Genomic DNA, 27,110 nt, shown 5'->3' with positions numbered 1-27,110 from the left:
CTAAAAATTCCACTAACTCGATAATTCTCGCTCCGGTGCCTTCTCGACTCACTCGCGGTGGGATGCCTGGCTTCCACCTTGTGGATACCCTGCCGGGATATCTCACAGGGGAATACCAGGACGGGTTCCCTAAGCAAGCGCCGGGAAACCCACTGTGGTAGCTGTGCGCTATATAAGCTCAAATACATTTACATTTACAATACATTAACAGAGAATCAATGCAGAAGGGGAGTTTAAGAGATAGGGGAAGGGAACAATGTGCAGATTGTAAAATGGCCAACGTTTTTTGAGACCTTCAAAACAAAGTGTGTATGTAAAAACCCAAGAGAAATCCGACTGATTCCTCACCATACCCGACTAGAAACACCTGTATACAACTATTTACATGAGAACATATTTATTATGGGGGTGTAACACCCCAAATATCCTTCTGGGGATTGGTTGGAGCAGGCTAACCCAGCGCTCATTTTAAGGCTGGGGGCCTGTGCCTGCAACCCCTCGGTTGTTTTACAGTGCTGGGATTGCTGGCTTTGAAGTGTGCATGCCAGATTGGCCGGCTGTAGGCAGCCGGCCAATCTGCCAGGCGTACTGAGCACCTACAGCATCATCTTGCAATCTGCAGGAATTCCCTCCCCTCGCACCGTCCACTCACTATGGCCGTCCACTCACTATGGCCGGTGGCACACAGAATAATAAAATGGCAATGACCATTTTTAATTCTGTGTTTACTGCTGCGCTCCCAGCAAGTGGGGTGAAGCTCTTCCGCCCACGAAGAGAAACCACCCCTGAGCACACCCACTCTTCCATAGTTGAGTACTGAACAGTGCTTCAGCCCTAACAAGTTTTCCAGAGCTAGACATGACTAGTCCAAGTTTTTTTTTAAATTCAGGAACTTTTAGTCTTTTAGTTTAAAAACCAGGGCACTAAAACCCCAGAATACATACAAACCTGGATTGAAGCAACTCATAATACATGCACTTTGGAAATTTGGCAACTATTTTGCTTTGAGAATAAAATGGCTCTGACCTCAAGTCAATGCTATTGCAGTGCTGGGTCACACGCACACCCACATACTTGATAGTCACCCCCATTAACCATGGCTGAGTGACGCACTATGATCTTTGGCAATAGTCTCTCCTGACACACAAACGCAAAACACATCTGACCAGGAGAAGATATTGGTATCCTTGGAGTAATGCAAAATGACGATCTCTCCCTTGAAAAATGTGATGAGGGGCCCTGGAGTATCACATAGCTCAAAGATATTAATTGGCCTTGGGCTGAATGAGGGCCCACTGCTCTACAATGGCCTGCATAATATAGATTGGCATCCATTGCTTTATTGACAAACAGACAGTTTTGCAAAAGCCAAACACACACACACACACGCCTACACACCTACTCTCTCTCTCTCTCTCTCTTGTCTTCCTCTCTCTCGTCTCCCTCTCTCTCTCTCTCTCTCTCTCTCTCTCTCTCTCTCTCTCTCTCTCTCTTTCTCTCTCGCTCTCTCTCTTCCTCTCTCTCTCCCTTTGAATGAGACTCACACAAAGACACACCTACAGGGACATTAACTGAACTCAATCAATCAGCATTTTTAGAGTGTAGCACTGTCACCCCTGGTGGTATCTGGGCAATGGAGTGCAAGGTCTCCATCGTGCCAACTCCCCCAGAACAGGTCTTGAGGAGATGGCAGTAAGAGCGAAGAAACAATCAGGAAAAGGAAAAACAGAGGGTAGAAAAACGAGCAGGAAAGGCAAAAAAGAGGGCAGAAAAGCCAAAAGATAGCAACAAATGAGCAGAGGAGGCACAAACAGGCAGAAAAATTAGCAAAAAAGACAAAACAGAGGGCAGAAACATGTAGGCAGAAAAGGCAAAACAGAGCAGAAGAGGGTAAAACAGGGCAGAAAAATGAGCAGCACAGGCAAAACAGGGCAGAAAAACGAACATAAAGGCAAAACAGAGAGCAGAAAAATTTGCAGGAAAGGCAAAACAAAAGAGGGCAAAACAGATGGCAGAAAAACAAGCTGAAAAGGCAACGGAGAAGACAGAAAAACGTGCAGAAAAGGCAAAAGAGAGGACAAGAAAACAAGCAAGAAAGGCAAAACAGAGGGCATAAAGATGAGCAGAAAATGCAAAACAGAGAAAGGAACGAGCAGAGGAGGTACCAACAGAGGGCAGCAGGTAGACAGACAGTAAAGGGTAGTGGACTGCGGGCAAGCTAGACAGGAGAACTGTCGCAGGGGGAGCTGGCACAAGGACCTACTCCCACTAATTATTCAAACCAGAGACCAGACATTACACACAGAAACGCTCAAGCAAGTGCATTCACCACTTGAATTACAGACAGGCCCTTGGAATTATGCAACAGGGGAGGGCCGAATTATGCAGCTGCATTGAGTAAATTATGCAACAAGGAAAGGAACATTATGTGCTGAAATGCAGAAGGTTTTATGATAGCAATACTTCATTATATTATCCTTTTTGGGTCGAGCGTAAGCGTACAACCTCTTGCATACTGTACTATACTTCTCTTGTGAGCTTAAAGCCATACCCCTGCTTTTGATTTATTTTTTTCAGTGTCCTTTAAAAATCCTTGCTTGCTATAGGTCAGTCCTGCCTCTTTGTCCCTCCTGTTCTCTTTTGTTCCATCCAGGAGCAGGGACTAACTACGGTATCATTTCTCTTTGTCAAGTTTATCTGTGTTTTGGGGGACTTTTTTGTCTTGGTTTCCTGCTCGTGTTTGGTGAAGCTTCGCTTTACATTTGCAGAGTATTCTTGGTCTGAGCTTGGCTTTGCTGCAAAGCTGTTTCTGTAAATAGAGCTGTAAGTCATGCTATATTGGTCACATTTACAATTCCCTTGCCCCATTTGTGTTTTATTTTTATTCCTCCCTCAGGTCGACTGCTGTGCTCGGTTCACTCTCTGTGCCACCAGGCCCCGCCCTCCAAGCCCACCTGGGCTTGGTCTCTTCCTCGCAGACTGTTTGTTGTGCTGAAGTTCCCCACCCCCCCCTGCAGAGTTTTTTTAACTTTTCATCCTCGTTTACTTTTAGGTTCCCCCCTCCCCATCACTTCCCGCACGTCGTTCTATTTTGACCAATCCTTCATGTAAATCGAAGCAAACATTTTGTTAAAGAGAGACAGGGTGATACTGATGCTGGCTGCTTAAGGAACACAGGGGTACACCGTGCGTACATTAACATTTCCTCATCTGGCTATTGCTCTCCAATTGTTCATGTTCTCTTTCAGAGAAGAGAGATTGGGCAGTGTACTCCACTGAACATGAAGGCATAGGCACAGCTTTACAGAGTTGTTGACCATCTCGTGCTCCTGTTACAGCGCGTGATGGTCCCTCCTCCCGTCTGGGCATCACATAAGTAGAGTAACTGCATTAAACTTAAAAATGCCCAAGAGGTTGTATGCTTAGCTGTGGACGCTGTAGCAAGGGTAGGGTGTGCCTAGAGGAGCACATAAGTGTGTACACATTACCGTGCTCTAGCCCTACGGATGCAAATAAGGAGCATAGGCTGGGCATTAACAGAACACAAAGGCCATGCCGAGAGATTTAGCCGGGCGCGGGTGGGATACTTCAAGCCTGCACGAGTCATTATTCCTGATAATTTTCCACCATTTCAATGATTACATTTCTCTCCACTTCTGAGTGTGGTATGAAAATGGATGTGCTGTGTTCATTCTGAACACACTAAAAGAATGTCCACTAACAAAAAAGAAGTCACTGTGCCTGCATCTTGTGGTTGGCGGTTTCATACTGGGTTAGTATCCTCTGGTATTTGTTAGTCACTCAGCCCCATACCACGCTCACCCATGAAAGCAAATTCCCGTCTGAGAGATCAATTTCCCCCCCTTTTTAAAAAATAGACTGTGGAAAATAATCCTCAGGGGCCTATCGACTGCCCCCCACCCCCTTCAGCTCCTGCTTTTTGTTTCTGGTAAAAGCACTTATAGAATTGCTTTATCTATTGAAAAAAAAGTGTACATTAGTTGCGTTTAAATATTCCACACATCCTCTTTAGGACTTGTTTAAATATTTTTATGTACAAAATTAAAAATATATCTCATGTTTTTTCCACACCATACACGCGCAGTGTACTTTTGCACAGCATGGTTGGGTTATTCTATACTGTATTTAGTTTGCACTTTTGCGCTTTGGTGTTAGCATTTCAACTTTTGCAAGAGACGCTATGTTAATTAACTTTCAGTACCCCAGGGCCTGTGGGACAAGTGCCTTTTTTTTGGTTTTCCAATCACATCCTCTTTAAGGAGAAAAGCATTTATTAACAGAAAAAACCTAACACGCCATTTGCACATATTAAACATGTGGGAAACTTATTTAGAAGGCATTATTTGCATTACGTACTCTGGATTTAATTTCTTTCGCGCGGTGAAACAATTGTCAGTGTTTTTGCCCAACATAGTCATGTAATTGGTGATGTTCCTTCAGGAAGCCTGACGGGCAGCATGCAGACATATGCTAACATTTCTTTTGTTGTGAAAAACAAGCCCTCAATCAAAACATGTGGCTGTCTTGTCGGAAGCTCTTTCTTCATTATCTACGCACTCATCTTTTGAAACTATGGAGTCTGCACCCACACACGAAATTTAAAGTACTTTTAACCACATGCTGTTACAGTTACACTTATTTACAAAAGACCATTTGGGCCTATTAGTTCTTGGCTTCTTTACAATCATTGTTGATATGCATGGCTTTTCTGATCTAAACAATACAAAAACAAATATGTTTACTTGGTAACTGTTTTTATGTTGGAAAATAAGGTTTATTGTTCGAACTACAATTTGCTACACAACGGTTAAAGACATCAAATCTAATAAAACAGGAAAGCCAAACAGGAACATATTACTTTGGTTTTCGTTCAGCCAGGGTAATTCATTTGGCCTTTCCCTCTCATGTGGTGACTACAGGTTTGCAAAACTCATGGCGTCTATCCTTTCAATTACTTTCACGGTTCAAGTTTCAGTTGTATTTGCGCATTATCAACATACTGCGTCGTGCCACATAAACCAACAGCACACCACTTAATTAAACTCAACAACACACCACTCCACCATAAAAAATGCCATTCCACATAATTACAATCTGCCACACAATTCCACTTTGCATAATTCCAGTAATGCCACATAATTCCACTACGCAATCCACTCTACACACAATTCCACAATTGCAAGCCACACAATTCCACTCCACAGAACATACCTCTGCTCCAATTTAAAACACATGGGAAAAGGGCATTCTCATTTACAGTGCCACTACCTCTAACTCTCACAAATGCAAGACTAATTTGCATTGTAAATGCTTGTTACACTTGTTGACACTATCTGGTAATTTACTGCACCTTATTAGGACAATTTTAACACCCAAAGATAGAATTAAGCAACAAAAAGGAGACCAGGCAAACTTTGCTAAGGATTTTCGACTGAGCTGCAACACGTGTCACTGCATTTTTAGTAGCTTTTCAACTGTAAGAGCTAGGAGCAATACTGTTTTAGATTAAAATATAGAAGTGAGAATTAGAATATGCCACCAGCACCTCCTTATAACTAGTTCATGCTTTTGGGTGGGCTAGAATGAACTGCAATAGAAATGTGCGGCCCTGGCAACAGCATCAGGCCGTGTAGACCAATGCCCGAATAACAAATGCGGTGAAGGGCGAGTGACAGCAAGACAGCTGAAGAATCAGCGAGTGATGGGCCTATGGGGGCTCGGTGACCTGACTACTTGGGCTCTATCACACTGACACAAGTCTCATAGTCGAATGCAACACCACAGAGATCCAGGGTCACACTGCAGCCCTACCAAGTACCACGCATCCAGCATTAGACTAACGCATTTCAGTGTAGTGTTATGCATCACGCACTGAAATGGATTGGTCACAGTTACAGAGCCGCGTGAATGGCGCTTAATCGGCGTGCACTGCAGATCTCTGCCTCAGCCTGCCATTCAGCCTGACCGTTTGCCTGGGAACTTGTTGCCATAGTGATCACATGCCAGCGTAGTCTTCGTGGATACATTTTAAATAAAATGTACTCACTCTATCTCTCATGGCCACGCCCTGCCTTGTCTCTCTAAGAAACACATCACAGGGCGGGCTGCTGTTTGAAAAATAAGCAGCAAGCGAAGGTTTAGCAGAAATGTAGATCCGACATCAATGACATGCGTTGCTTTCGGGCAGACTCACATCATGATTTGGCCAGGCGGGTGGCACCGGGCTGCATAACTGGATTGTTTTTCCTGTATTCCACCCGCCTGCTCAAACAAGTGATGGTGGCCGTTTGGCCAGGCAAAGTGCCAAACTTTGCTAAAAGCGCCAGTAGCGCTGACCATCCTGAAGATTGAAAAGAGAAAGCTTGGGCTCCCCTTAGCCACAGCTGCCGCTTTCTGATGCAACCCCTGTGCCAAGGGGATGAGCAAGGGAGCGGATTGCTGCATTCCCAAACAGAGGCACAGTGGCACGCACTCTAGGCACAGTTGGCACAGCCAGCCAGACTGGGTGAGTCACGCACTCTGTTCAGACTTTGCACAGATCACTAATCTGGTCCATGCAGCATGTGCTTTAACTTTATGTACTTGTAGAAGAAGGAGCTCCCAATCGCTCATTCCAAAATGACCACTCTTTGAGTCAAAGTTTGTAGTAGAAAATTTGATAATCTTTTTTTTTTTTTTATTAAACGAGTTTGGTTTGTTTTTGTTTTTATTTTTAGATATTTTTCTTATTTACAGCTTTAAACAATAGACGTTATTGGAAAATACGGAGGAGTGAAACATATTCAAAAACAGGGGAAGTAGTTGTGGGAGTGAATTATACAAACATTTAACACAAAAGTAGACAAAAAAACGTATACACGAGGCGAAGAATGAACATCAAACAATCACTGGGGGGCGGTGGTAGTTGGTGGTATGGTTTTATCAAATGATTAAAGGAACTGAATTACTATATTCTAATTCAAAGTTGAACCCAAGTCCTATTTACAATCATAGGAATGGTATAATTCGATAAATGAGCTCAAAACATCAAAACAGTAACAGAGACCAAACAATGTTCCAAACACTTTTTCGCTTTACAATTGCTTAAGCAGAGATTGGTCTAAAGCCATACACATGGCACCACAAGCAACTAACACCTTGGTCGACGCGTTTCGAATCCTAGTCAGTTCAAAGGATTCTCTTCAGGACCAAACACAAATTGTCTCAAATCAATAGGGGACAGGGGTCTGAAATACTCACTAGCAGATGGTGTTGTCGTGTCCAACTATAAATGTAAATATCTGTGTGAAAATCCGTGAATAAATCCAACAGGTTCCGGATCCCAATCCATCAGAATATTTTTTGAAAGCCTCGAGATTAATTCTGGGGAATGAAATGGCGAGGGCTATTAAAAAACCGAAGTAACACTTCATATCATTGCAAAACAGTGGTGTCTAAAGTAGAGTTTACACGAGGTGTGGCCATTTTAAGGGGGGGCATGGAATCACTCCGGTACTATCGCCATTCAGCAATTAACTAGGGGCGAGCCTCGAGCTGTTTAGAAGACGAGCAGAGCGAAGGAGTTTGTTGAAGAAAAAGTTACCTGGGGCTAAACGTCCATCTCCTCCAGACTAGATCGCCATCATGTGTATACGCGATGAAGATCGTTCCGGGTCAGCCTTATTTTAAATGGAGGGTATTTCCGGATTTGTTCATGTGTGTCTCATGGGATTTGTAGTTCCATGTGGTTTACGTCCGGTGGGTTAAATTGCATGAAGTACCAATGTGACAAACTTACTTGTTTGTGAAAAAATATATATATGCTTACTGTCCGGTGTAATTCCAGAATAAATCGCACTTACGTATGTACACGGTTGAAGTCGTTCCGGGTCATACTATTTAGATGGAGGGTATTTCCGGGTTTCTTTATATATATCTCATGGGATTTGTAGTTTCATGTGGTTGGCATCCGGCAGGTTAAATTGCGTGCAATTTCAGCATTACAATATGAACTAATGAGATTTGTAGTTCTATATGGTTGGCATCCGACAGGTTAATTTGCATGCAGTCTCAAAAATGCAATACGAGTTAATTGTAAACGCTGGAGTTTTAAAATTGTCGGGCAAAGTGGGGTTTATCATATCAATTGATTTATAACCTGCAGGTTTGGTAGCTGTCCGGTTTAGCTCTAGGGATTAGAATTTAGAAGTGTCGGGCAAGGTGGGGTTTAGCGTTCCATGTGGTTGGGAAGCCACAGGTTTGGTTAAGTGAAGTTGCAAAATTGTAATATGGCTAAGTTTATAAGAAAACTTGCTGGGTGTCCGATTCAGTTGTTGGATTTAGGGAGTAACGAACATGATGGATTTGCACAGTTGCTCAAAAGCTTTTAAAGAGTATAGCGGAATTATTACAAGTTATACAGTTCAGACATTTCATTCAGACCTTGTATTGTAGTGTTAAATTTCAGGATCAGCATTGCCTCTCGTTTTCGTAACATGGCCTCTACATCTCCGCCTCTTGGGTCATTGTCTATTTTCGAAATTATTGTCCATTTAAATTCTTGTTCCCCATGCAACTTGTCGATCCAATGTTGAACCAATGGAGCCGTGAGAACTTTTTTCTTTATTCTGGACTTGTGTTGGGACATTCTTTGTCTTGCTTCTTGAGTTGTTTTGCCTATATATAGTTTGTCGCATGGACATAGTATGCCATAGACCACATTCTTTGTTTTACAGTTGGTAAACTGATCATGCTTCCACGATATCCCTGCATGTTGGAAAAGATTTCCCTCTATAGTCGAAGGACAACAGAGGTATGTACCGCATTTGCGGTGGCCAGTTATGGGTGGAAGATTCAAGTAGTCGCGAAGTGTAGGAGCTTTTGGCTTAGGAATGGCTGCTCGGACGATGTGGTTTGCAATGCTTTTATCTTTTTTGTATGCAAAAATGGGGACATCTGTCAATTGAGTATCAAGATCTTTAATTAGATGCCAGTTTTGATGGATCAGTTTCTTGAGAATGTTGGATGAAGGACAATATGTGGAGACACACACCGTTCGTTGTTGATGATTTTTTTGTTTTTTAGCCAGCAATTCTTCACGTGGCGTCCACCAAGCTCTCTTGATCGCTTGTTTGAGTAGTTTGGCTGGATAGCCACGTGCTAGGAGTTTCTCTTTCAGGACACTGGCGTGGTCCATGAATTCATCTTTAAAGGTACAGTTTCTGCGGATACGCAGAAACTGCCCTATTGGTAAGTTTTGTTTTAAACTCCTTGGGTGGCTACTTGAAAAGTCTAATGCCTTGTTACGGTCAGTTTTCTTTTTGAATAAAGTGGTGACCAGTTGTCCATTGGCACAGTAAACTTCAACATCCAAAAAGGACATTCTTGTCTCAGAGGTCTGAAGGGTGAATTTGATATCCTCTGTCCTATTATTGATCCAATCATGGAACTGATTTAATTGTTCCGAGGTCCCCGACCAGGTGAAAAAAACGTCGTTGATATATCGAACCCATCCACCAATCCATTGGTGGAATGGGTTACCATTGTGGATGAAAGTGTCCTCATATTGACTCATAGAGAGTATCGCCAATTCCGGGGCAAAAGGACAGCCCATGGCGACCCCCTTTATCTGGAAGTAGAAATCGTCACCAAACTTGAAGTAGTTTTTTGTCAGCGCTAATTTGGCCAGCTTCAGGATAAATTCTGTTGGAATTTTAGATGGACTCTCACGTTTGTTTAGGAAAATCTCTAGTACCTCCAATGCTTGGTCTTGAGGAATCTGGGTGTAAAGTGATACAATGTCCATGCTCACTAAAAGGTCATGCTTCTCTGTGAATGGTAATTGATCCAGTTTTGTTAAAAAGTCCGTGGTGTCCAAAAGAAAATATTTCACCGTGGCTTTAGAAAGAAGTCTATAAATTTCGAGATTGGTTCAAATAAGGAGTCACATCCAGAAATTATAGGTCGGCCCGGTGGTGTTGTTTCATTTTTATGTACTTTAGGAAGTACGTAAAACAATAGAATTCGTGGGTGTTTGTTCAATAAGAAGTTAAACTCATTTTTCCCAAGAAATCCTTGTTCGAGTCCATTGTGAAGAATCACGCCAAGTTCCTTTTGTAAGTCGGAGGTGGGATCCATACTAATTTTACGGTAACATTTAGGGTCTGACAGTTGTTTTGTTGCTCCTAAGATGTACTCATCTGTCCCCTACACCACAATTGATCCGCCTTTATCGGCTTGTTTGATGATGATATTTTCATTTTGTTTAATTGATTGCAAAGCCAATTTCTGTTCCTGAGATAGATTTGGTTTAGTATATCCGTTTCTTTTCTTTTCTTGAACAGCCAAAGCAGAAAGGATGGTTTTTTCGAAGTAAATCACCTCTTTAGGTATTTTTTCGTTGCCGGCGGGCAAAAGTTGATTTTTTCTTAAACCCAGTGGTTTCAAATTGAGGTCGAGTTTCCTTATCAGCGAAAAATGTAATCAATCGAATTTTTCGACAAAACTCTATAAATTCCAATTTCAATCGAACAAAGTCCGTAAATTTAGATGGTACGAAAGATAATCCCTTTTCTAGGACACTCATTTCTGCTGGAGTTAGAATTATTTTTGAGAGATTATAGATTGGAGACTTTTCATATGGTACTGGTTCTTGTAGTTTTGCCTCCTTGTTGACATCTCCCATGGTTGGTTGAATCTTGTTTTTCCACGGGGCTTCTGCTGGCCCTGTCCTAAAAAAGGTTGTTGTTGTTGGTTTTGGTAATTTGGTTGATAGTTCGCTTGATACTGTTGTTGGTAGTTTCTTTGGAAGCCGCCTCTTTGGTTGTACTGGGGACGGGAAGACCCTTGTTCAGAATCACTCCCTCCTGAAGATGAAGTATCGGAAAAGGTGAGGTATTTAGTACGTGATCTACCTTGATTGTCGGATAAAAACCGTTTAGCTTCAGGTCTAGTATAGAATTCTTGTTGGAGATAAGGATAAGCTTTTTCAAAGGTGAAATTGCGTTTATCTCTCTCGAAGTTGTTATCTTTTTGTTGAACAGTATAGTCCTTGAAGTCGAGTATTTCTTTTTCAACTTTTTCAAGTAGGATCTTTGAATCTTGGATCAAGGGGTTCGATTTTATTTTAGTCTCTAATTTTTCAATTTCTTCCAGTTGGGTTTTAGATAGACGTTGGGCTGTTTCTATGGTTAAGACCATAAGGTCTCGGCTACATTTGGTCTCTATAAAACTGAAACCTTTTTTGTCTCAGTAAATATGACCGGTATGTTTTTCACTATCAGTCCAGATGGTATAGTGCCTGACCTAAGATGTTGGAGTAAATAGTGGCCATGTAAATCTGTCCGTATTTGTTTCTTTTTCAAGCAAACTAATTTATCTGATTCGTTATTTATCTGAGCAGAATTGCTGAGCGTAGCTGAGCCAAACGAGGGAGGGTCTCTTAAGAGTTTTTTGATATTTTATTTATTTTGGAGATTTATAGAGCGCATGGCTGCCCGAGAGCGTCCCAGCGCTAATTGAAATCCACTATCAACTCCAGAGGAGGGGACCGACGGGAAAAGAAGAGATCAGGGGAACAGCCATGTCTTCAGGGATTTGCGGAATGATAGGAGATTAGGTTGGGCCCGAAGGTCTGGTGGAAGAGTATTCCACATCTTGGACGCCTGAAATGAGAACTGTCGACCTCCAAAACGTGTTTTTTTGATCTTAGGTATTTTGGTCAGGTGGGCATTGGTTGAGCGTAGGGTTCTGATTGTCGTGTGAGGGGTCACGAGATCTTTCAGGACCGGGGGGGCTTTTCCATGCAGGATTTTGTGGGTTAGGCACATGGCCTTGAACTGCACCCTTTGTTCAACCGGGAGCCAGTGGAGCTCCTTGAGTGCAGGTTTGGCGGAGCAGCGTTTATTGGTGCCAGTGAGAATTCTGGCGGCCGCATTTTGCACCACCTGCAGCCTAGAGATGACTTTTTTTGGGGAACCAAGAAATAGGGCGTTGCCGTAGTCAAGTCTAGACAATATGAGGCCCTACATGACCAATTTTCTTGACTGGAATGGTAGGAGTGGGAGAATTTTACGGATGGAGCGGAGCAGGCCAAAGCAAATTCCTGCAGTTTTCTTGGCCTGCGTGTTGAGAGTAAGTTTGTCATCCAGCCAAATCCCCAGACTCTTGATATCAGTTTTGGGGATTGGTGGTGGGCCCATACTGGGAGGCCAGAGAGATTCCGGGCGGAAGTGGGACTGGTTGCCTAGTACCATTAGCTCAGTTTTTTCCCCGTTGAGCTTTAAGTGGGAGTCGCTCATCCAGCTGACTATATTCTCCAAGCAGGAATACAGATCAATGGTGGGGGGTTCTGACTGAGGGAGACGACCAGCTGTGTGTCGTCCGCGTATGTCAAGAGTTTAATGCCATAGGGGACGACGATTTGTTCAAGAGGTGCCATGTATACGTTGAAGAGTGTAGGGCTCAATGAGGAGCCCTGGGGCACTCCGCAACATATAGGGGTTTCCCTAGAGATGCAGTCTCCTTCCGCCACCTGAAAGGAGCGGTTGTGGAGGAAGGATTTTAGCCATTCGAGGGCTTTCCCAGTGATGGCGAGGTTTTCCAGGCGTTGGGCAAGGATGCTATGGTTGACGGTGTCGAATGCTGAGCTGAGGTCCAGGAGGATCACTGCCACTGATCCTCCTGCATCGATGATTTTCCTGGTTTCTTCGACTACCGCCACCATTGCCGTTTCTGTCCCTTGGCCCGGGCGGAAACCCGTTTGGGAAGTTTTTAGCAGCTCATTGGACTCCAGATAATGAGAGAGCTGGGAGTTGATGTATTTTTCCGCTAGTTTACTAATGCCTGGGAGGAGTGATATTGGTCTGAAGTTGGCCAGGTTTTCCGGGTCAAGGGTTGGTTTTTTTATAAGTGCCTTCACCACCGCTTTTTTCCAACTTGTGGGCACAGTTCCAGATTCAAAAGAGGCGTTAAGTAGGCTGGTCATGAGTGGAAGGATGCTCGGGGCGACCTGCTTCAGATGTCTCACCGGGGCTGGGTCATGAGGCGATCCGCTTTTGAGGGCTTGTAATATAGAACCAAGCGTTTCCGCGTTAATGAGTTGGAACTTGCTTAGCTCAATGTCTCTGTTCTGATGTTGGGAGGAGGGACGGGGGAGGGGTCTATAGGAGAAAGAGGCGGAAGTTGTTTGAGTATAGTTTGTATTTTTGAGTCCAAGAAATTGGCTAGCTCGTTGCAGTGTTCGATTGAAGGGTCTCGCGCAGCTGGGGGGGGGTAGGGGGTTTTAGAAGCTTTTTCAGGGTGAGAAACGTCTCCCTCGACGAACTTGCTGCTTTGCTAATTTTCTCACTGTAAAAGGAGATTTGTGCGTTTTTAAGAGCTTTTTTATAGTTAAGAATCATCAGTCTGTAGTTGTTTTTGCTGATGGGATTAAAGTCTTTTCTCCAGACTCTTTCTGCTCTCTTGCAGATTTTCTTTAAAAGGTGAATTTCTTGGGTAAACCATGGAGAGGTTGCTTTTGTCCTTGGTTTACGATGAGGTTTTTTTGGGAGAGCTTTGTCTAGAGAACTGGTGATCCAGGATGAGAATTCCCTATCAGCAAGGTCAATGGTTGAACTAAGGGTAGGGACTGTATCCTCGAGAGCTTGTTTCCATTTATCATAGTCTAGTTTCGCCCAGGGTCGAGATGGTCTGCCGGGAGCTTGGATTTGCGGCAGTTTGGGGTAAGTACACCAGCTGAAAGGAATAAGTAGGTGGTCGGACCATGGCACCGGAATGGGAGGCCTGGTCACAAGATCCTGGAAATTACAGAATATGGGGTCGAGCAAATGCCCACGGTTATGAGTGGGGAGGGAGTTCTGTAGGTGTAGTTGGTGGGCTGCCAAGTCTTGGATCAGCTCTGAGGCCGTGTTGTCTTTGCAATCTTTAAAGTGGACATTAAAGTCTCCTAGGATGAGGAAGTTGGTCCGGGCGCTAGATCTAGCCAAGGAGCATTCTAGGAGGGAGTTAAGACATTTTTCCATGGTACCAGGGGGGCGGTAGATAAGGAATCCGGAAAGAGAAGAGCAAGGGGAAATTTGCAGGGTAAAGTGGACGTTTTCACAGTCTAACAGAGGACTGTCAAGGAAACGGCATGGCATTGAATCCTTGGAGATGACAGCAATGCCTCCACCTCTGCCTTTGGGACGGTTAAGATGTTGGATACCGAATCCTGGGGGAAGGGCTTGGACTATGTCGGCGTCTGAGTCAGGCGTCAACCACGTTTCTGTAAGAAACAGTATTTCGAGGTTATGGTCTTCAATGAGCATATTTATTTCAAGGGCGTGTTTGGGCAGTGATCTGCAATTGATCATTGCCATGTTTATAGTCGTCTGGGTGGGGACATTGATGATAGAAGGGGTGAATTTGAAGGAACAGTGTGGACAGTGGGTAAAGCGAGAGTCTCCTTTCAGTACATGGGAGCATGGCGATGGAACGGGCCTGTTGAGATGGCGTAGAGCATCTCCTGAATAAGTAAACCTTACCTCAGGCCTCTTGCCTGGCTCCTGGCGTGTACTGGCGCGAACGGGCGCAGACGGGCTTGCCTTAGGCGCGCCTTTGGCGCGCAAACGGCGCTCCCGCTGCGCTCGTCCGCTGCGCTTGCGTGGGAGGCACATTTGAGGGGAGAAGGGGAGAGCGTGGCCTATCCGGTGGGCGTGGCCTCGCGACTGGCGATGGCGGCCGTCAGAACAACTTCACAAAGCAGCGCTAAATCTGCTGCCTGTGAGCAAAGCGAATGTCAAGGGCCCAGCAAGAGCTCAGGGTAGGTAAATAAGTTTTAAAACAATGTCACAAACAGAAATAAACAGTTTTAAAATATTGTTGCAAAACCTCCGGCTTCCGCCTCAGAGGTAGTGTTTTCCAAAAAAATATGATCTTCGCTATATGCGAATGTTTGTTCCTCTGACATTATCTACAGGTTGGATTATTTGATGGAACCAATCTGGATATCTCTTTCAGACTACACACTCTCATACATCCCATCCATACCAATAAGAAAGAATAATAGCTTAATAAAAAAGTGTAGTGATAAACAAATAATGAATGAAACAATACAAGAACAGGATGGATGGTTTCCACAGTCCACGCACGGTGGATGCAGGTTAATTAACCTGCCGGATGCCAACCATATGGAACTACAAATCTCATTAGTTCATATTGTAATGCTGAAATTGCACACAATTTAACCTGCCGGACGCCAACCACATGGAACTACAAATCCCATGAGATATATATAAAGAAACCCGGAAATACCCTCCCTCTAAATAGTATGGCCCGGAACGACTTCAACCGTGTACATACGTAAGTGCGATTTATTCTGGAATTACACCGGACAGTAAGCATATATATATTTTTTCACAAACAAGTAAGTTTGTCACATTGGTACTTCATGCAATTTAACCCACCGGACGTAAACCACATGGAACTACAAATCCCATGAGACACACATGAACAAATCCGGAAATACCCTCCATTTAAAATAAGGCTAACCCGGAACGATCCTCATCGCGTATACACATGATGGCGATCTAGTCTGGAGGAGATGGACGTTTAGCCCCAGGTAACTTTTTCTTCAACAAACTCCTTCGCTCTGCTCGTCTTTTAAACAGCTCGAGGCTCGCCCCTAGTTAATTGCTGAATGGCGATAGTACCGGAGTGATTCCATGCCCCCCCCTTAAAATGGCCACACCTCGTGTAAACTCTACTTTAGACACCACTGTTTTGCAACGATATGAAGTGTTACTTCGGTTTTTTAATAGCCCTCGCCATTTCATTCCCCAGAATTAATCTCGAGGCTTTCAAAAAATATTCTGATGGATTGGGATCCGGAACCTGTTGGATTTATTCACGGATTTTCACACGGATATTTACATTTATAGTTGGACACGACAACACCATCTGCTAGTGAGTATTTCAGACCCCTGTCCCCTATTGATTTGAGACAATTTCTTTAGCGACCCTATTCTGATTCTGTTCATTTTTTTAAAATTTTGCAGTTCATCACATCTTTAAGCCCTACCAAATTCTTTGACGGGTAAGCTTACTGAGAGTATGCTGTGGCCGAATGAATGTTGAGAGTCCCTCTTTTGAGCTGACTGACAGACTGTTTTTACTTATTGTGTTTTGCAGATTAATTTGTGTTTGGTCCTGAAGAGAATCCTTTGAACTGACTAGGATTCGAAACACGTCGACCAAGGTGTTAGTTGCTTGTGGTGCCATGTGTATGGCTTTAGACCAATCTCTGCTTAAGCAATTGTAAAGCGAAAAAGTGTTTGGAACATTGTTTGGTCTCTGTTACTGTTTTGATGTTTTGAGCTCATTTATCGTATTATACCATTCCTATGATTGTAAATAGGACTTGGGTTCAACTTTGAATTGGAATATAGTAATTCAGTTCCTTTAATCATTTGATAAAACCATACCACCAACTACCACCGCCCCCCAGTGATTGTTTGATGTTCATTCTTCGTCTCGTGTATACTTTTTTTGTCTTTGATTGGGAGCTCCTTCTTCTACTGTTTTATAAACTGTTGCACAGTACTGGCAATCTGTTTTGTTTACTTCTAAAGTGGCGCAGCCTTACTGTGCTTTTTGCCAAACCCGTTCAGTTTTTTAACTTTATGTACAGTACCAACTTTGGATAGTTTTCTCTTGATTCTGGCAAACGCATATATTTTAAAAGGAAACTTTCAAATATCGTTTTACATGTTAATCATTACCATTTAAAAATACTTATGTTGTAACCTGGTCCAGCTTAGCACTGTGGTGATGGACCAGAAGTTGCTTTCACGAAAGTGGCACAGGGACTCCGAGTTTTTTTAGTGGCGGCTGTCCGAGATGACCACGCATTGTCAATAATTAAATGTTATGGATTAAAACACCATTTGTTTTTATCTGAAATGTGCACTAGGTATAGCATTCAACTTTATTAAACTATATTCCTGCTCCCAAAACATGCATTTTATTGGTTATTAGCATGCCAAATATATCTGCTAGGTGACCCTGTTAGCAAAAGGAAGTACACCATAGATCTTATGTAGGCACTTGAGGAGCATTGGGCAGTTTTGAGGCAGTTTTCATACCACAATATGAGCTAAATTGTGAAATCTAACTTACAACACAGGCATAACTGTTGTTCTCTGTTCAGTTCTAGGTTATCTAATATGCATCACTAAAAGTGCCACACATAAGACATGTATATGTCACACATAAGAAGCATTAATATTTGGCTATGTCACACATAAGCAGTCTCAACCCTTGGCCGCTATGTATTGGGTCACTGCAATTACTCCATTTAGTCTACACAAGAGGCATGTTATTTTTTCAAAATGCCAGGGTTAGCTTGTTTCACAGTTAGAATGAATGTTATGTATGGTTGATGAATGATGTGTGGTGATTTCCAGCTGCTGTCAGCATATCATGAAAAAAGATATGGTGCTGCTCAATTGTAATCCAATCACTGCAAATGTTTTGTGTCTAACCTGAGGTAAACACAATTCAGTATTCAGTGTAGTGCTATGAGGTCCCAGCCTGCTACAGAGAGCACTGTGAATATGCAATGCTATAACAGTTGCTTTTTAATGCAAGGTCATAAATGATCAGCCCAATAAGATCTTCTTATGAGCAGCTGCAGTGCCCCCCTGCCCTTTATTGCTGAGAATTGTAGCCACGCAGCCTGCCTCCAGTTTGTGCCCTTCTGTTTCTGGTGTTTTTCAGCACTTTTAAGATCTTACAGTTTCTCGTTGCTCAAATGGGTGTAATTTCTAATATTTAAATGTTTTCCTCGCCCTCATTGATTGATTTTGCTCAAGAGAAAGTTTCACTCATAGTCGTTGAAATGTCACTCGTAATTACACTGAAATTATGAAAATGTTGCACAGAGCAATCTAAAACGTTGGCAGCTATGACACTGTTGTCCTACTCCTGTCTGCCACTGTGTGGGGGTCACTGGGGTGGTAGTGGTAACAGTGTGAGTGAGAGAGGCCCATCTGACTGACAGTTTTAAAACAGACCCCTATCTCGAAAGCTGTGCTCTCCTTCCACACCACAGGCTGGACGCAGGCAGGGCAAATATTCATCCCCCAATTTACAAGCTCTAGGCAGTAGCATTAGCCGCAGCATGTGGAGGTAAAAGCAGTGGGGCTAGCTAAAGGGGATTTCGACAGCCGATGACAAGGGAAAATAAAATGAATATATTATTTTTCCTAGTCATCTTCCTTCGAAATCCCCCCAAACCGGGCTCACTGCCCACCGCTCTTACCTGCATGGGTCACTGCTGAGTAGCTTGAAAATGTGACCGGCCGAGCACTGCAGGCATGTACCCCACTGTGAATTCAATTTCTTCAAAGGTGCTCCATCCTATACACCCTTCTTGAATATATGCCCCAGAATTCAGTTTAGAATGGAGTATTATACTTAAACCAAGTTCTTTCCTCAGAAAAAAAGCGCATGAAACAGTTGCACAGCATTCCTATTGTATTTCATTGATCTATGGTTACTAGTCGTAATTTTTTCTTACTCAATTGTAATTTACTGATATCTCATATATTTTTCTGTATTGTCTATTTCTGTCATTTTTGGAAAAATTCAATAAAATCATTTTGAACTAGAAAACTATTGGGCTCAGTCGGAGTCCGGCGTTAGATTGAAATAGTAAAACAGTGGAAGTGTGTTTCTGCAATAACACACCTTTCTAATCTCTTCACTCACAGAGACTGGAGCTGTCCACAAGTTCCTCGAAGTTAACAGGACAGTCGTCAACATCCTGGAGATTAATCCCTTCCCCAACGCAACCTCCATCCACTCCATGGAGCTGGATTCTGTAACGGTGAGAGTGGCCTTGGCGTAAAGTCCCACAGAGAGATGGAGGCATGGGAGTGGGGTAAAGCACACAACAGATGGCATTGGAATGGGGTATGGTCTGCAGAAAGACCGGTGGCATGGGGGTGGTAAAGCCTGAAGAGAGACAGGTGGCATCCCCACCCTGGTAGGACAGTGCCACCAGGGTGGACTCAACCTCCTCGAAGACTTAAAGGTAGGGAGAAGAACTTAGATAAAAACTGCTGGACAAGGCGGGATCGAGGCAAACCAAAAATACTGTGGAGTTCCTTTGTGTTTACCCTTTATTGAAGAGGACTCCGGGTATGTCTAAAATCAAGGACGAGCAGATACACAGAGGGCAATGGCCAAGACCCATCTCTTATCAACCAACATGTTTCTGCCCATCAATTGTAGCCTAAAAGGTTTGGGGCATTCTTCAGGGCTTTTGGATCCCTCAACTAACATCCGAGTCTATAGTAGCCAAATTCACAATTGTTTTATTGTATGTAATTCTTGTTCTCTTACATATAATGCCCCCGTCAGTTCTACCCCTGCCTTAAATACTGCCTCTCTACTGTTCCCTTTTCCTCCATTCAATGTGCATCTTGTTTCTGGAATACCACTACTCAATTCCCACAAGGACACTTCCAATCTAGTTAGCCCCTTTACTCCAAGAATCCCTTTTTGAAGACCATGACTTCTACATAGCCCTCATTGTGCAACAATAACACCCGCTTCAAACCTGCCCTCTCCTTCACCTAAAGCACAGTCCTATTCTGTGGTAAGTTACTTTTGTAGTAAATGTTGCAAGACCTTGAAACCCGATTTACAGTCAGCTATTGGTGCTCAACTTGTTTTAAATTTTGCAAGGTCCCACCCTAGAGCAGAAAATGACGAGTCCTCTCCAGCAGAGCAAACACTTAATTGCAATTTTTTTTTAAAAAAGATGCCAGATTTGACAATCTAGTGGGGATTATTCCGTCGTGTGAATGTCTTCTCTTTGTTCTCCTGCAACAGAAACGTCTATACCTCACGTCATCCCAAGAGCTGGTGGAGGTGCCCCTGGACTGGTGCGATGGTTACCAGCAAGACTGCCAGAGCTGTGTCATGGCGAGGGACCCCTACTGTGGTTGGACGAATGGGACCTGCCGGTCGATCCTTGGGATTCAAGGGTATGTCACCACAAGCCTTGAAAACCGGTCCTAAATTCGAACAGTTCATGGATGTATTCTCTAAATCTAGGGTACCTCCTCACCTCTGCAGAGGGTTCTGCTGCAGCTGTTGACACACATATCCACATAAAATTCACAAGCAATGTCCCCCCTGTAACATGCTCAGGAAGCCCTGACATCCATAAAGAATCACCCATGTACACACCCACACACAGGGCGGTCTGTAGAACACACCCAGCATCACATACACACCGTCGAAACACACAAACAGCTCCACAAAATGAACAGCTGCCAGTACATACGCACACCATTGCACATGGGACACCCCTCATACGCACTGCATCGCACACTGAAGTCCCTCAAGCACACACCCAGCTCCCATCTAGACAGAAGAGAGGGGATTAAATATTCCTTCGTACAGTCAGCTATAGCAAAGAACCACAAAAAATGTGGAATCCTTCAAAGTACACAACACAATCAGCATCTACAAATGATGTATATAGATCTATAACCACATCATAGCCACATAACACCACGTTCCAGCATTCCGACATGCACAGTAGAGTGCTTGTCCACAGCACCCTTAGTAACTGCATTTAACAACACCCTGTCTCAGAATGTGACCACACCTAATACAATCCTAAATATCTGCAAAGAAATTCAACAAGAATTGACAAAGACAAGAGGTCTGACTTGCATTGAGTCCTGACTAACTGACTTTATAATAAAAGGCTGTTACCATGAAAAACCAAAAACAAAAGCAATTACTTTCTTTATAAAAATGCATTTATAAGATATAGACTTTAATGAGTGTTGATTCAGTGTTCGTTTATTGCAATGCAGGTACTTCATAAAAGGCAGATTAAAATAAACCATACAGATAATAGCATGAGGTGAGAGAGTAATTCTGCTGTGGGGGCGAATATATACTGTACTGTGAAGCCTGACAAAAAAAGTGATTGATGGATAGAACGTTTGAGTTTCTCAACCAGTAGCAGACAATCTGGACCACATTCCAGTACACTGCATTTTTTGCTCACCTTTATACAGCAGAAAAGGACCATCAACCTACTCGATGACTGCGCCAACTATTATAGATGAAATTATTCTTCGAAAAAGAAATACCCACGAAGTTTTGCATGCCGAAGTAAGGCTCAATGTTTATGTAAAAGTGTGGTTCGAATCTAAAATAAGTTCTCACCAACACACAATGTCCTAAATGAGAAGTTGTTAAAAACACCGGCAGTCTGCTGCTTCTCTTTTACACACTAAATCCTGAGTATCTGAATAATGTATTAAACCTTAAGGAGCTTTTTTTATTCTGCGAAACCTTAAGCAGTTGGTAAAGTAAGCATGGATCAATTTACCTCCACACTATGCCCTAGCTAAACACTGATCCGAACGAAAAACAATTAAATAGACACTTTCTTAAAAATCACTAATAAGATGTGTTGTCCAGTCCACATATGATGTTAAAAGCATGTGAGGTCGAATAAATGTCCTTCGAAGATAAAGGCAAGACACTGCAAGGACTAAAACATGTTGACCATATAAGAGCACTATGTTGAAAAATCATTTTCGTAAAGATTGCATTTTATGTAGAAACCAAAACAGGAAGTTGATTTATTTACTTGATTCTCATCTTCAGCGCCATTTTATATTTCTTGCAATACTGGCCCTGCAGCTCGGGCTGGGCTGCTTCTGTTGGAGTTGGATCAAAGGTGATTTGCATAAGTTTGGTCCATGGTTGTGGCAGGCCAGGTAAACAAAAACTCAAAGGGCTTGAATGCGGCCCAGTGTAATTCCCAGTTGCTGAGATTAATTAAAGCATTCATCCAATCACCTTTATGTTTTTCTGACTGAATATCCGGAGCTCACCCGTAACTACATCCGAGTTTAATCAGTGTTGCTCTAAATATTCACAGCATGCAAAATGTCAACACTGGACACACTCAATACAGCCCAGTATATCCACAGCGCACCCTGTATCCGTCTTGAGCACATTACATTCAGGATGCACATCCGGCACATTGTCTGACGACATTCCTAATCCTACAGCACGAAGTATCCACAGCACGCCCTGCGCAAACAGCAGACCACACCCAGTGTACGCATCTGACAATAACCTCACGTGCTAAATTACCGTATTACGCCTAATGTTGACATTTGATTCATACTAGTACAGCCTGAATACCCAAAGCGCACTCAGTGTTAGAAACTGACTGTGCCACGTGCAGCAGGTACATCTAGTGTTAGACACTGATCACACCACGTACAGCCTGACTATGCAGCGCTCTCCCAGTGGCAGACACTGACTATAGTGTACAGTGCTGAATAACACAACACTCAGGCACGTATTTACTGAGTGCTCGCACGGTGCAATGTGCCACAAAGTGCAGCGTGAAATTACTAACCATATTAAAGGGCCGCACGCGCAGTGCTAATTTGTATGTTCTCCAGCACATCCTTTAGCAAACAAGGGCCCTTGTATGAACAGATAACCACGACTAGCAAAGCCTTGCAAAGCCAAACACTCCCTGTAACAGCATCTCGCCTGACAAGTACATCCCTCAAAAGCATGCCAATGCCTGTTCTATGATCTGACCCAGTACATGCCTCATGGTCCACAGCACACGGTGGCATCACTTCCGGAATCTCAGGATTTATTTATGCGTTTTTATATAACGCAGACTTTACCCGAAGGTGTCAGAGCGCCTCACAATAGGAACAGAACTGATACATGAGAACATTACAAGTGAACAAATTACAAAAGCAAACGCTACGTTACATGAGGCAAAAATGACAATCGTGAGCAAACAAATACAAGAGGTAGCAAATGGTGCATCACAGGAGGAAAAAGTGACATGTGTGCAGGTTACAAAAGTGTACTAAGTACAAATAGAGGTAAAATACTGCAATACATGGCAGACACTCAAACACAAGAACAAACGTTACGTAGGCAATGGCGGCACTTGTGCAAGTATCAAAAACAAACAAAATGTAAGAGGTTGCAAACAGTGTGTTACAAGAGAAAAGTGACATGTGCATGTTACAAACGAGTACCAAACACAGGTAAAAGGGTAATACTGCAATAAATGGCAGACTCTCAAACCACAAGAACACACTGGGAAGGCCCTTCCAAAGTCATGGAGAATATAATTTTCTATAATAAAAGGTCTTCCTTCAGATAATAAAGAGGGCATGAATTAAATTTGGAAATTTTGGAAGATGCAATCCAGAGTATGGGGAAGTGAACTGAGATTCCAGAGGAGGTCTGTGAACCCAGGGTTCCCTCCTGAGTTGGCACTGCTATTTATTCCTAATAAATAATCACTTTCTAATGCACGCGATGAGCTATTGCGTTTGATTGGAAGAAACATTGCACGGTCAGTATCTACACTTGGCCACTCACAGAGCACATGCACCCATGGTCACAGGCTCTTTCTTTCTTTCTTTCAGGCGCATACAACAGGACCTCGCTGATGGAATTGCAGAATGTCAAGCCCCAAGTAAGTGAACTCCCAGCCTAATGGTACTCATAGGGTTCAATTTATGAACAAAACGTATTTGCAAGGCTCAGGGTTAACAGTTTACCTCCCTAGAGTGGGCAAGCACTTTGGGGCAGATTTAAAAGCCCCTTGCGCCTCATTTACGCCGCCGTTGCGTCACTTTTGTGACGCAGCGGCGGCGCAAATCCTGCGCTATGGTGCGGGGTACTTACTACGTGACGCATCTGGGAGATGTGTCACGTTGTAAAGCCCTGCGCCACATGTAGGCGTTCCTGCGCAGGGGGGGCATTCGGTGCAGGAACGCCTCCTAAAAGTGTCTGAGTGAAATCTACAAGATTTCACTCAGTCACTTTTAGGCCCATGCTGCATCAAAATCCTGCGCCTGCCTGAAGCAGGCGTAAGGATTGACGCAGCATTAACTAGATAGGGCCCCCAAAAAATTGCTGGAGCTGCGTCGCGGTTGCAACGCAACTCCAGCAATGCGTCACTTTTACGGCACAGATGCGTGACGCATCTGTGCCGTTTTTGCCCCATGGTGCGCCGCATTGTAAATGCAGCGCATCCATGAGGGCGTAGCTGTTGCGCACAATAACTGGCGTTTCCCTGCTGATTTGCGGGGATGCGCCAGTTATTGTAAATATGCCCCTTAAAGCCTCCCTCAACCATGGAAGAGACTTGTGTAGTAAAGAGGCAATGGAGCCTGAGAACATGATAACCTACTCCCTTGAGACCTCATGTGATCCCCGCATGGAGAAGTCAAAAGATTGAACTAGTGTGAACACTTGGCCCTGCTGCTACCTATAATATCACCTACACTGATGGGCCAAAACTGCAATTGACAGAAAAGGGTACATTTTCATCTTACCCAAGAAATGAAGTCTACTGTGAGAGGACAAGGACTGCAAGGGATTGTAGCACATTCTTCCCTTACATCCCTTTGAGATGGCCAGGCAGAGGAATACATTGAGGGGCATGAGAGAGGCGTCCATCAGTGCACCTGATTTCCCCATAGAATGGGCAGGAGTTAAAAAGATGAACGGGTTGTATCCCTCTCCCGTCCTCTCATATGCAATATATGTTACAATAGAGTTTACCTTTGCCGCTCTCTCCTGCTGCACATAGCGCTGTTGGGTGACAGGGGCATGGGTGATGACCTTGGTTCGGCCAGAAAAAAACCCCTATTGAGTGGTGTTCCCAGCACGGAAAACCCACCACAAGTTGGCATGGTACCATCCCTGCTTGGGTACAATGTTGGTAGGTGAGGAGGGTTCGCCTGAGCAGGAGGGCGTCTGCCTTATGGAGTCTTCAGTATAGTTCGCCAAGGTTTTGGTGTAAGTAGCACTTTTCAGACACTTGAAGGCATAAATATATGCTATGCATAAATATATGCTCACCCTATGTAGAAGGGTGATTCAAGATTTAATTTCTATCCAAAAATGTATCTTTTGGTATAGTACCATAAAATCGCAACAAACTATTTTGCTACAAAAATATTTAAGCAAAGATGCCAATACATTATCTAAATGTACACTTATACGTACCTTCCAATATATATATATTTTCAGGCTACATAGATGCGCAGTTAAGAATAGTAAATATATACCTACTTGAATATAATTTTCTGGTATTCTCTATCTGTGATATGATATAATCTCCACAATATTCTTTCTGGCCTAACACCATGGGCTTCGCACCCTTTCTCTAATAAATTATCCCTTATTGTGTAAACGTGAAAGAGAAGCCTTGTAGCATCGCTAGGTACAACAGCAGGCAGGGGAAGGAGCACAGCCAGGGGTCGATATGACTTTTTATACCGACACCTGTTAATTCTACCCATAAATCGACCAAACAGATTGCAGAAGTTGATGGTCTTCCAGGAACCCATTGGCAACCTCTAAAATTCAGTGAAAGAAGGCCCTCCAGATCAAAATCTGTGTCGAGCAGAAGGGAAAGAACCCTCCTCCTTTTTTGGAACTGAAAGTTGTGAACTTTAGGTGCATGCCAATTTAATAATAATCTGCTCACTTCTTGTTATTTGGTGGGTTGGTCTAACTTACACATTCGGTCCATCACCTGAGACCCATTAAGTTGGGCAAAAGTAACATGGACAGTGGTTGGATGTGGAAAAACTGGGGTATTGAGTACCATATAAAGATGCTATTGTATCTGGCAAAGAGAAATGGTGACCATGTGAAAATTCATGGTGCTACGAGGACAAGGTGACAGGGTATAAACATCCTCACCAAGTCAATTACATTGCAAACTTTAGCATCCTGGGGAAGGAGGCTTTTGTTGCCTTGAAATGAGAACACGTTGTTATCCAATACTCATTTAGTCTTTCTTCGTTATCTTAAAGAGCACTTATGAAAGGAATACAGATGGTTGGCCCACTTTAAAATCAAATGCAATTTGTTTCAATGCATGAATAAAGTTCTCATCTAGTGAATAACTGTATCATATGCCATCGCTGGATTCCTGGTTGCTAAGAGACCACTATCATAGCGCTTCCATGGGTGGTGCATGGCTGCATCAATCAGCTATGCATTGCGATTGGTAGAATAGCTGATAATTGGGTCCAGATTTACTAAGCCCTTGCATTGCTAATGCGTCATGAAAGGCGACATAAGGGATTAAGGGCCAGATGTAGGTCACCAAATACCGGTCAGTAACGGCTGATTTCGGCCGTTACCGACCGGTATTTGGTGATTGAGATGTGGGGGCCTATATTTTACAGAATCGGTAAATTTACTGATTCGGTAAATTTACTTATTCTGTAAAATACCGAATCGGTAAATATACCGATTCTGTAAAATACCAAATCGGTAAATTTACCGAATCAGTAAATCTATATGTAGGTGGCACTGGAAACAGTGCCACAGGCCCCTAAGAATTCGTTATTTACCATGTAATACTATTGCATGGTAAATACCGAATTCCTGTGTACATGCACATCTGTGCATGTACACCTGTGCCATGTGGCACACATACATGCCCTCAGGGCATGTATGTGTGCCACATGGGCATGTATGTGTGTCACATGGCACACACGCCTGAATCAGGGGTGCAACAGGGTGTCAAAGTGACACCCTGTCCCCCTTGTAAATTCGGTAATTTTACAGAATCAGTATCTATCGATTCAGTAATTGACATTGGTTCCTATGGGCCTCAAGGCCCATAGGAATCAATGGCAATTTCCGAATCGGTAAATACCTATTCGGTAATTACGGAATGTTACAGAATCGGTAAAAAAAATCGGTAAAAATACCTACATAGCATTTACCGATTTATAAATACCGAATCGGTAAAATTTGGTATTTACGAATCGGTAAATGCCATTTACCTACATCGGGCCCTAAGTGACATTTACTAAGCCATGCACAGCCACCTGCTATGCCACCAGCTTGCGTGGCTATGCGTGACCCAGTAAATCCAGAGTAACGTAGGGTGCTACGCATTGGGAAGGCATTCCATGGGAGGAGTGTGAGCGTTCCCAGGCATCCGCTCATGAATTTGTCTCATTCCCACATTTACTAAGGGTAGTAAACCTAGGAATGTGTCAAAATGCTACATC

The 27,110-nt window shown here is 43.3% G+C and overlaps 1 protein-coding gene across 1 annotated transcript in view; it reads left to right on the top strand.

Annotated features, from left to right (window-relative positions):
- SEMA7A (semaphorin 7A (JohnMiltonHagen blood group)) overlaps positions 1-27,110 on the top strand; it is a 199,206-nt gene that overhangs the window by 166,968 nt on the left and 5,128 nt on the right. The window contains exons 11-13 of the mRNA XM_086959280.1: positions 18,750-18,865; positions 19,876-20,030; positions 23,490-23,539. Coding sequence (XP_086815406.1) covers positions 18,750-18,865; positions 19,876-20,030; positions 23,490-23,539 — 321 coding nt within the window. The remainder of the gene's footprint in view (positions 1-18,749; positions 18,866-19,875; positions 20,031-23,489; positions 23,540-27,110) is intronic.

This window comes from Lissotriton vulgaris, chromosome 2_2, assembly GCF_964263255.1.
Source record: "Lissotriton vulgaris chromosome 2_2, aLisVul1.2, whole genome shotgun sequence".
NCBI classification, from domain to species: domain Eukaryota; kingdom Metazoa; phylum Chordata; class Amphibia; order Caudata; family Salamandridae; genus Lissotriton; species Lissotriton vulgaris.
Note: the sequence above shows the minus strand (reverse complement) of the source record. Positions and strands in the feature narration are given on the sequence as shown.